Raw genomic sequence first — 12,528 nt, 5'->3', positions numbered from 1 at the left:
TTTTTTTATAAAAGCATTATTATAAATATTGTTGAGATAGTAATTTGAAAAACTATTTAGTTATTTTAAAGTTTTTATAATTAAAACGCGTTAATTTTAATTTAAAATTAACTTTTAATAAATTCTAATTATATATTTAATACTCTATTTATTTTACATAAAATAAATTGTATATGAAAATTATTTTTCATTATTTAATTACAATGTTAAATTAATAATAAGCATTTTATATCATACATGTATAAATATATTATATTTTAATAAGATTATTAAAATTTAGAGAATAACTTATTTTTTAAAAAATGTAAATTTTTTTTTAAAAAATAATTTAATTTTTTTTAATTAAATAAAATTTTTTATTGACTATTTTTCGAGTCTCAAAAACATATGAGAAACCCAGCAGAATATAAATTTCAAGATGGTCACATATTGAAGAGTAGTATTTATCATAGCATGGTGTGAATTGAAATGGATAGGATAAATATATAGAAAAGAAAAAGAAAATTAAAATTTTAAAAATATATAAATATAAAAAAAATAAAAATCAGAAATTTAAAATTGAATTTCAATTGAAATTAATTATATTAAAAAAATAAAAATAAATAAATTAAATGTTTATTTTGTGTGCCCTCACAGATTAAGCATGCAACCGACATGCCGTTTTCTTTTGCCCTTGCAGGCTGTAATCCCATTTTTTTTTTCTATTGTATCAAATAAATTACATAATTAGGGTAAGTTAATTTAAAAAAAAAAACAATTTAAATTTGAAATTAATTTTTATCATTAAAATTCCCATTAATAATTTTAATACTTGCGTCATTAAACGAATAATTTAGTGATTGAATATATATTTTGTAATATATATTAAATTAAGAATTTAATTTTTATCATTTTTCATCATATTTAAATTTTTTAGCATAAAAAATGTATCCAATAAATCCATGAGTTGAGTTGAGTTGGCAAAATCCATGAGGTAAAATTATTATGATATCTTTGAAGATCTCATATCTTTACCCTACAAGGATTGAAAATTTGAAATTCTCTTGTGACATAAGATTTGTAGGGCACATGACCTGTTCAAAATCTAAAAAGAATATAGTTTCTTTTTTGAAATGTATGTGTGTGAATTAAAAATAAAGAGATTTTTAATTCAAAATAAATTAAATATTTTTTTATTAAAATATTATTTATATTCATTTTACAGTTTATAATTTCTTTCATAATTTGTGATTGTACTTCCAACAATAAATTCTTTCATAATTTTGTGATTGTACTTCCAACAATACCTTATCCGAAGATCAAACCTAAGTTTTCTTCTTAAGGGTGCAATAAGCTTTATCATTGCACCTGGTTGATTAATTTATTAAATATTTTTAACAACGAAAGAAAAAAAAAATTAAATCTTTTAACACATAACCATTAAAGTTATATAATATTTCTTACATGATTAAAAGTAGGAATGGCAATAGATCGAGTTTTTATGGGTACTCGATTCAATTGAACCCTAATTGGATGATTTGATAATATATAATTGGATATGAGATAGATTCAAGCTTGAAATTTAATATTTGTGATGGGTTTGAATTTTACATATTGTGTATTTGTTGCTCGAATATGTTTATATAAATATTTAATTAAATATAAATACATATATATTTTTATAATAATATTTATAAATTTTTCTATATTTTATTTTATATAGAATAAAATTAAGATATTTTATGAAATTATTAAACCTTTTAAAATATACATTATTAATAAAAAATAGTTTTTTTTTATAATTTTTAATTAAAATATATAAAATTAAATCAATTATAATACTTTCTGAGTACTAATAATCGGGTTTGGGACGAATTTGAGTAGTTAAAAATAAATTTTAATTGAGTTCAAAAAAAATTTAAATTTTAAAAATATTAATCAAATTTAGATTTAAATAATATGATTTTCGAGATACATACTCGTTATCATCTGTAATTAAAAAGAGCAATCACAAACTTAAAAAAATTAATTTTGTATAAACCATAAAACAGATTTTTTTATTTAATGTATAAATATAATGTATAATAAAATTTATAAATAAAATACATAAAATTTATATATTTATATTTTTAACTTATAATAAATTAAATTTAAATAGATTTTTTTTATAAATTAATTATTTGAACATTGAAAGTTAAATATTAGAAAAAGATATGGTAGTTAAAAATAAAATATTTTCTATTTTTAAAATGAAATATTATTGACCTTGACAATCGTACCAACTGCCAAAGTAGCTCTGCCAAATCTGCAAAATTGAAAGAAAATAAATGCTTCAGAGATCTCCACGATAATATTTAATAAATAAAAAAAAAAAAAAGAAAGTTGGGCGTGACACCTCCATAGACTACATCAACTATTTACTTTAAAAAAATCTCTATCAAATAAGAAAATAAAAATAAAATTATTAGCTAATAAGATATTGATCAGATTTTCAAGTTGACCGCTTTTCATGTTTATACAATTGTTTTATTTATTTATAATTTAAAATCAAAATCAAAATCAATCAATATCATTTTAATTAAAATTAATTAGTTATAGTTAAAATCAAATTTTTATTTTCATTTTTTATAGAATAAAAAATTAATTATTGTATATAATTAAAATAAAAAAAATTACAATTTAATCTTAACACTTAATAAAACATATAATTTATTACTTATATTATTTAAAAATTAAGTATTTTAGATCATAAATTTCAATAAAATCTTTAACTTAATTTTTATTGATTAAATTTCATTAAGATATCTTTAATTTTAGTAAAAATATCAAAATATTTAATAATTTAATTTAAATTTTTTTTAATAATTTAATACCTAAAATTTTATTTTATTCACTTAATTTTAAAATTTTTTCATGTTTAATTAAATCTCAGAAATTAAATAATAATAAAATAAAATTTTGAAAATTAAATTATTTTAATATTTAAAAATAGAGTTAAAAATATTTTAATTATTTTTATTAAAATTAATAATAATTAAATTAAAATCCTAAAAGTAAGAATTAAATTATAAAATTTATCAAAATTTATAAATTAAATTATTTAATTTTAAAAATATAAAAATTAGATGATAAGTTTGCATTTTTTAAAATTAAATTATAATTTACCTAAAATAAAAATAGGAGTTTCTGCAGTTTTGAATTAAATTTTTTTAATTAGACAGTTTTGACCTTGGTTATGGGTCCCGTTCCCAAAATAAGATGGAACAAATATGAGTAAGCCAGCCAGCCAGCCAGCACCAGCTCAGGTTGATGGTTGCCAAATGGCGTCGCTGTCTCAACTGACGGAGGAAGGAAACAGGCATACCTTGTCGGCCCACTGCAATAGCCTAAGAGAGAAAAAAATAGCACGTGCTAGAAAGGCTTTAGCTATAAGACATGACGTACACAGATTTTCAAGTTTTGGCACGTGTAATTCATGCACTATAATAATATTTTCTCTGGCTATCTAGAATAAAATTATGAAAAATAATTAAAAAAAAAAAAGGAAGACATATCTGATAACTCCATCTGTGTATATAACGAAGCTAGCACTCCATTTTTTTTCAGTCATTAACCCATGATATCTACCTTCTCTACCTTCTCCTGTCTTCATCTCTCTTAATTTCTTCAATTTTCTTTACCTTTCTCTCTTCATTCATGGAGTTGAATGCTTCTTCCCTGTGGGTGGAGTCCATTTCCAGTGTTTTTTGTTTGCTCTTCTTTGGTTTTACCTTATTGTTTTCTTTGTTCTCTTTGCTTGTGTTTTTGTTGAGGCTAAAGCCATGGTGTAATTGTGAGGTATGCAAAAGCTATCTCACTGCTAGTTGGACCAAAGATTTTGCTAATCTTTGCGATTGGTGTACTCATCTTCTTCGGAAATCGCCCACCGGTACGATTCACATCCATGTTCTTCGCAATATCATCACTTCCAACCCAGAAAACGTTAAGTATATTCTCAATACCAATTTTGACAACTACCCAAAAGGGAAACCTTTCTCTGCTCTCTTGGGTGATCTTTTGGGTAGAGGTATTTTTAATGTTGATGGTGATTCTTGGAGGTTTCAAAGGAAAATGGCGAGTTTAGAGCTCGGTAGTGTTTCCATAAGGACTTATGCTTTTGAGCTCATTATGAGCGAGATCCGAGGTAGGTTGATTCCTCTCTTGTCATCAATGACTGGTAAAAAAGAGGCTTTGGATTTGCAAGATGTGTTTAGAAGATTTTCTTTCGATAGCATTTGCAAATTTTCCTTCGGGTTAGACCCTGGATGCCTTCATTTATCTTTGCCTATTTCTGAATTCGCTCTTGCTTTTGATACTGCATCAAAGTTATCTGCAGAGAGAGCACTAGCAGCATCACCAATTGTTTGGAAGATCAAAAGGTTACTAAATTTAGGCTCCGAAAAGAAACTCAAAGAGGCTATAAAGATGGTGAATGAACTCGCGGAAGGGTTGATCAATCATCGGAGAAAAGTAGGCTTTGCCGATAACAAAGATCTTTTATCAAGATTCATGGGATCCATCAATGATGATAAGTATCTTCGTGATATTGTCGTCAGCTTTCTCTTGGCAGGTCGTGACACGGTTGCCTCAGGGCTAACCAGTTTCTTCTGGCTGCTGTCACAGCACCCAGAAGTTGAATCAGCCATTCGAGATGAGTCTGAACGAGTCATAAGGCCGAGTCAGGAGCTTACTAGCTATGAACAATTGCGGGGCACGCATTATCTAAATGCTGCAATATACGAGAGTTTAAGATTATATCCATCTGTTCAATTTGATTCTAAGTTTGCCAAGGAAGATGATATATTGCCTGATGGTACATTTGTAACCAAAGGCGCAAGAGTAACATATCACCAATATGCAATGGGTCGAATGGAGCGCGTTTGGGGTCCAGATTGTCTCGAATTCAAGCCAGAAAGGTGGATAAAGAATGGGGTTTTTGTACCAGAAAACCCATACAAGTACCCAGTTTTTCAAGCCGGATTTAGGGTTTGTTTGGGCAAGGAAATGGCATTAATGGAGATGAAAAGTGTAGCTCTTCAAGTGATTAGGTCCTTTAACGTTCGGGTTGTGGATCCGGTTCAGGCACCAAGATTTTCCCCAGGTCTTACTGCCACCGTGAGAGGTGGCTTACCAGTTTTGATCCAAGAAAGAGAGTCCTCTACGAACCACCATCACCATATATAGTTAGGCCATGCATGTAGCCAATCCAGCCATGTAAATATGTGTGATGATATCTAATGGGCCAAAATGGGGCATACGCCCTTGGAATTGGCATCTTCCCGTGCATATCACTATGAAGCACTGCTTCTTTCTTTATCAATTAGTAGTAATTTCTCCAATTCTGGTAGGTTGGAATTATTTATTGTCAAGTGGATCTACATTGATTATGATAATTAATTAAAGGATAATATTATAAAACTATAATTTAATATTTTATAATAAAATTACATCATTATCTTCATTCATCAATTTAATTTATAACGTCTAAAGATAATTTTAGTATTATTAACTTTTTCTATGGTATTAATTATTTTAATAATTATTAATTATTTTAATAATTATTAATTATTTTATTAATCATTAATTATTAGATATTAACTTATAGTGATTTGCTGTTTATAAGTATTTAAAATAAAAGTATTCGATGAAATTGACTGTTAAATTAGTTATTAAATGTAAAAATAGTGGTCTTGTTAACCTAAATTAAAATACTCCTACAATATTTATAAATTAATAGAGTAACTTTTTATAAATTATTTTATTAATTTTTAAATACTAATATAAATATTATATTATCGAGTAATATAAATAAGAGAGATAATATTTTAATTATGAATAAAATATTAAATTAAATATTACTTTAAAAATTATTGTACTTTAAAAGCTATTGTGAATAGGGAGCATTAACAAAATTGCATTGAATTTCCCCTGCTCTTGAATCATAATCAGCGAAGCACTTTTTCTGTGCCACTGGTGAATTTATGGTCTCATTCTCCCATGAAGGCTCAGCAGGCAGAGAGTGTGAGTGAATTGGAACTTGGAACAAAGCTGCAACTGCAAAGAATGGAGTTCAGCAGTTAAGAGGCTGGTGGAGAGTAGGCCCTAATTAATTAAAGAGAGCTGTAAAAATAAAATAGAGTTGGGTGGGTATTTATATTGTGATATATTTGTTTATTATTTTAATCATGTACATATGTTAATTGATAATTTGGGTATTAATAATTTAAATAATGAGTATATATTATGATTTTAATTACATTAATTAATTAATTAATTTCCATCTTAAAGGGGTATAGTGTAAACATAATGATTGTATAATGCCACATGATTTCTAGAGAAACTAACTCACATGGTTCCCATTAAAGCACCCATGAAAGTTGAAAATAGAAATCCATGGATAAGATAAACTAGGTACCGCGCCCCATGATTTGCATATTTTATTAATCATCAATAAAATAATTATTGACCTTGTTTTTATTATTTATTAACACATAAATTAAAAATGTAATATTCTTTGCAATTTTGAGCAATATCATGTGTAGATATATATGTACCCGTAAGCCATCTCACATGCACATCTTTGATTATTGTGTCTATATTAGATTAACAATTGGGATAAGTATACTTTAATATTAAATCCGATAATCCATTCAGCATCAAATCATAAAAAATAGAAAAAAAATATACTCATTCTGTCCATAAACAATAGCCACATTTAAAGTTTTTACGGTAATTAAGAAAATAATTAGATAATCTCATTTTTCATATAAAAAATAATAATAATTTACTTAATTACCCTTCATTGAAAATCTGAAGAAATGAATATTAAAGCGACAAACAGCTGGTTTAATTAAGAAAGAGATGATAATATTAGCTTTAGAAAATTATATAAATATTTATTATATTTTATATAGATAAAGTGTAAAATTGAAAAAAAAAAGTTAATTCTCCTTATTCTAAATATGGTAGATAATTTTGGATAAAATAAAAAGTTAAATATAATTATTATTTGTGGACGAAGCGAGTAATATATTAATATTTATCTTCTATTGTAAGAAAATCAGTAAGTAAACTGATATTTACAACTAAATAGGTGAGATTCACTTATCACACCAATTTAATAGACGTTAACATATATTGATGTCATTTAATAATTTTTTAATTAAGTGCTAATATATAGCTTCTTAATATAAACCTTTAAATGAAAAAAAAAACCCTCAAACCCTATTAATAAAATGCTCAAACCATAAAATACTATAGTATACTTATCCCTTAACAATAATAATAAAATCTAATAAACTTTATTACTATGTTTATTCTTGCCTTTTCTTTTTTTATTATATTTAATTTAATTTAATTGTACCTTCATGTTCCTTTCTCATTCATATTTTTTTATTTGTATTGCATTCAAGAATATTATTATAAACTGCCATTTTAAAATTTTTGTTAATTAGCATAAGAAATGATAGAGAGTTATGATATAGGAGCTTATTTTGAGCCTTAATTTCTCATCTTAGAAGTTTATTTATTATTTTTTAACCTTAATTAATTAATTTCTTAACCGTAGCAAGCAATTGAGCTTCAAAGTCAACTTGTAATCTATATATAAATGCCATTATGTCGTAAGGGCATATGTATGATATTGTTTAAATATTTTAAAATATTTATAATTAGAAGTATTTAATTTAATTTAAAAGTAATGTTTATTTAATTAATATATTAAAAAAATTTTGTTAGTTAACAACAATTTTAAACACATAAAAAATAATCCAAAGTTGAGGTCAATACAAGAACATGCAGAATAATGGGTTGAAGAGTTGAACCAAATGCATATTTAGTTATTAAATCTATATTAAAGAATATATTGGCCATCATATTAAAATTTTGAATAGAATTCTATTAAAAATCTAGTAATAATAAATATTTTCAATGTTGAAGCACTCAATTTAATTATTTATCACCAAGTGTGGTAGCTCAGTAGTTAATTTGGTGAGATAATTTTATTCCACCTTGATTTCGATAAGGGCATTACAAATGGTATCGGAGCCAAACCTCCTCTAATAGATGTGTGGTTCGAGGACAAACCAGGCGGAAGTTAGTGGGCCCGTGACGACCCGACGTGGGAAAGTGGTCCGATGAGGGCGGGGAGTGACATAAGAGAGTAAACTCCTGGCAGGCTTCTAGGATGGTGTAACACCCCAAATAATGCTTAAATGGGATTAAAAATCCAAAAAAATATTAAGTAGTGCTCAAAAAATTATGATTCTTTTGATGGCAATGCTACTTAGGGTAGTAGAATGCGAGGCATAGGAATGAATCGAATTATACATTAAAATGAGGGAAACTAATTACTAGATGTGTTTTTTTGTGGAATTGCCTAGAGAGTTGGAAAAACTTCAGGGTTAAACGTGCTCACTTGAGAGAAATGCTAAGATGGGTGACCTCTTGGGGAGTTCTCCAATCCACCTATGGGACAAAACCGTGAGGCTCAGAATGGGTAGGCCAAAGCGGACAATTTATCTGGTGGTTGGAGCAGTGGCGTTACAAATTTAGCCTTTGAACCACTAAAAAGCATTACAAGTTCTTACTGTCCTATATATACCTCCTTACACTTCTATTTATTTTTATTTAAAATTATTTATCACTTTAAAAAAATTAAGATGTATTAATTATTTTTTTAATTTTATTTTTAAATATAATAATTATTTTTATTATTTTCTATAGCTTTTCTTATCATTTCTATCTCTTTCTCAATTATTATATGAGATAAAAAGTAATTTAATTATATTATGAATAAATTTATTATAATTTAAATAATTTAATTATTTTCTTAATTAGTATAAAAAATTTTAAATGATTGTATATAAATGAACGGAGAGAATGATTATAAGCATATACCTTATAGTTTTTTGGATAATCAATTAATTATCATTCCTCTTTATGAAGTGTTCTTTTATAATAATCAAACATCAAGAATTTAAACAATAAATTATAGTTGAATTTAGTGGTATTGTATAGTCTGTATTGATACAGTAATTAAAGAAATATCACTTATTTAGATTTGAGTGTACACTCCTCTAAACTTTTACTATAAAAAAGTATTAAAATTTTATAAAAAAATAATTTAAATTTGATATTATAAATTTCCCAAATACCACATAGAATTAGAAGATAAAAATAAAAGGAAACTTTATTTAGAAATAAGAATTTAATTTAATTAGTTTTTTTGTCAATTTTATGTTTAAAATAAAATAATTCAATTTTTAATAATAAACGTGATATATGAATACAGATGAATTAAAAAAAAAAAAAGGCCTACATGTGGGGTATTTATATTCTCATATTGAACTTGACCTATATATGGGTGAGGTGAGATATCACTTCATTTGCTTTTTTTTATCAAGCCAAAAGTCTTGTCATCTTTGCTAAATTTTTCTAGTTTAAAACACTAATTATATTTTTCTTGACTTTTAACTTGATATTTGTTGGAGGAATTTCATTTATGGTTCAATTTGATCCACTTTAGATATGCGGTTCATACTAAATCAATAAAGTTGATTTTGATATGAGATAATATTAATAAAATCAATTTTCAGATGATACAAATACTTAGATTCGTTATTCAAAATTTTAGTGGGATTTATAGAGATATATTTTTCTAATTTAAGTGATAAAGATATTCCTCAATAGGACAGTAAAATTTATTCCATATAGAATATAATTTTTATTATTGTGTTATTCTTAAATTAAATGGGACTATAATTAAATTATGATTGAGAGATTATATTGTAAATAAGAGTATTGTAAAGAGTTTACTTAATTTTATACCCATTGAATGAAAGAGGTTTCTATCTTAGAGAAAGAAATGATATAATCCAAGAGGAAGAAATTGTTGTTCATTGTAGTCTCGTGAAATGAGAGATATTTCGACTTAAGATGAAAAAAAAGACATAGAATTTAATATGAAAGAATTTTTATCTATTGATCAAAAGGTTCTTGCTCATATAATTGGAGATACATTTGTAATGTATAAAGTAGTTAATATAATAAATATATCGAGTTATATCTAAAAGATATTGAAATGGAGTAACTAATGTATTGGATTAATATGTATTATAATTTTGAACTTATAATTGTTTTAATTTATTAATAGCAAAAGATAACATGCCCATGAATGTAACCTTATGTTAAGAGAGTGAACTATATAAATTTTGTTATTATGATTTATTTGTTTTATTTTATTTTTTATAATTTATATGATTTCGTAATGCACATTATAAATATTATAAAAATAATTTTAATATATCAAATTTAACTCAACAATATATTTGATTAAAAATATAAAAAAAGGATATGAAACAAATTAAATAAGATAATGAATAGTACCAAATTAATAATTTTAAACCTAATCAATTTCGATTTTAATAATTTAAATTATTTTTAAATTTTTAATGCCGTTCAACTTTATATTATAATTCTAACTTCTAAAGAAGCTTCTAAAATATTTTGTTTTTCAATACCATTCTTTAAATTTATTTTAATATTATACAAATCAAATTAAATTATGCGAAAAATACTGAATCAATTTTCAACTCATTTGAAAAGTTGAATATTGACTTATTAAAATTAAATACTTAATATCTATATTATAATTATGATGAATATTTGAATATTTAATTAATAATTTTATTTTATTTTCATTATTTAATAAATTACATTTAATTTTAACAAACCGTATATAAAATGGGAATTGAGAAGGCATAATTGGATAGTTTTGATGTTTGTCTAATCACAATAAAATGTCACTTTTTTTCCCCTCTTTTGCAATTTAAATAGTGTTTAATTTATCTAATGAAAATTAGTGGGTGTTTATAAGCATTAAGTTAATATGACTATATAAGTATTTAAAATTTAAATTAATTAAATATTTAATTAAAATATTTATAAGTGATTAATAAATAATTAATATATTTAATAAAAAAATAGTTTATAATCACATTTATTATTAAAATTATTAAAAAAGGTCTTAAATAAGATGTGATAAAATTTTAAAAATTGAAAGAAGGTAATTTGTTGAAATATTTAATTAAACTAACTTATAAACAAAATACTTAGTAAATATCCAAAAAAAAAGCTGATCTCTTTTTTTTATAAGTTTAAAAAATATCGTAAATAAATAAATAAATAAATTTATTTTTATATTTTATTAATTAATTTGATTAAATTATAAATTAAGATAAATATTTTTTTAATTTAATTATTTTAATTTTAATAAAAAAAATCATATTTCATGCCACATCAACAACAGGAGATCACTTTTCTTTAATTGAATTTGAAGTATTGAATTAAATTATAAAAGACAAAAAATGTTTGGTTTTTTTAATATGATTGAGACATTTAATGTTATTGGTATGGATTTGGTTGAGTTTAATTAATCATGATGATAAAATTGAAATTTATTTATAAAATACAAATATTATAATTGATTGGGTTTGTTTTGCTCCAAAATATCTTGTGTTTTTGACAAATAACACATGTTTAAAATGAGGGAGAAAAAAGAAGCACTTGTTTTGTTATATGACAGTTGTTAAATTTCAATCTACATCCATTGAACCATAGAATATAGTGGGCCATACCCTAAGTTAGGTCCACAACCATAGACATGATATATGAGGTCACCTTAGTTGTAATTTGGCCCACATTTTATATTTAGATTGGTTGGGCCATTTCCTAATTTCAACTCCTCCTCAACTTATATTCAATTTGAAATTATAAATATATTAAATTTAAATTTAAATTAATTTTAATTTTTTAATTAATATATTTAAAGGATATTCTCATTCTTTAATATGATTTAGCATACCTTTTTAATTAATAATAAAAAATTATTGATTTAACTTTTTTTTTAATTTTTTTAATTTATGAGAGTTAGTATATTTTAAAGAATATTATTTCACTAAATTTATACTATCACATCAATAAAATTAATGAAGTGGAGAGTTTGTGCTGTTAATAAAGTTAAGTTTGTAATACCATTTTGTCCAAAATTAAATTATATATTTTAAAATGTGAAAATACAAAATCTCAAGATATTTTTTTATACTTTCTCCTTTATCATATTTGAATTTGAACTTTCATTATAAATATTATTTTCATTTTAAAAATGTATATGTACTGTGATGACTAATTGAAAAAAAAGAAAAAGAAAATATAAATTGCAATATATTTATGTGAATCAATTGTTTATAATTTTTCAACTTTGAAATATGAGTATAATTCTATTTTCTTTCTAATTCCACCCTAACTCTAGGGTTTAATTTTTTCATCTTCCTCACTTACCCCTGTTTGAAATTTAAAATTTTATAAGAATTTAATTCAATTATTTTTACTTTATATATATATATTAGGTAGAATAATATTCTTAAGTTTATTTTAATAAACTTTAAGCTCCGTATTGGCCAAATCTTATATATAGCAGGGTAAACTTTGATATCATATTAAAAAAATAAA

At 24.0% G+C, this 12,528-nt stretch overlaps 1 protein-coding gene across 1 annotated transcript; it reads left to right on the top strand.

The window, feature by feature from the left end:
* The first annotated feature begins 3,533 nt into the window (after nucleotides 1-3,533).
* On the top strand, nucleotides 3,534-5,357 carry LOC110649825 (cytochrome P450 94C1). Its single transcript, XM_021804542.2, has one exon. It carries the CDS (start codon nucleotides 3,676-3,678, stop codon nucleotides 5,200-5,202), a length of 1,527 nt encoding a protein of 508 aa, XP_021660234.2. The 5' UTR covers nucleotides 3,534-3,675; the 3' UTR covers nucleotides 5,203-5,357.
* Nucleotides 5,358-12,528: the final 7,171 nt, after the last annotated feature.

The sequence above is a fragment of the Hevea brasiliensis genome, chromosome 6 (assembly GCF_030052815.1).
Source record: "Hevea brasiliensis isolate MT/VB/25A 57/8 chromosome 6, ASM3005281v1, whole genome shotgun sequence".
NCBI lineage: Eukaryota > Viridiplantae > Streptophyta > Magnoliopsida > Malpighiales > Euphorbiaceae > Hevea > Hevea brasiliensis.
The sequence above is the reverse complement of the archived record's forward strand: the minus strand, read 5'-3'. Positions and strand labels throughout refer to the sequence as shown.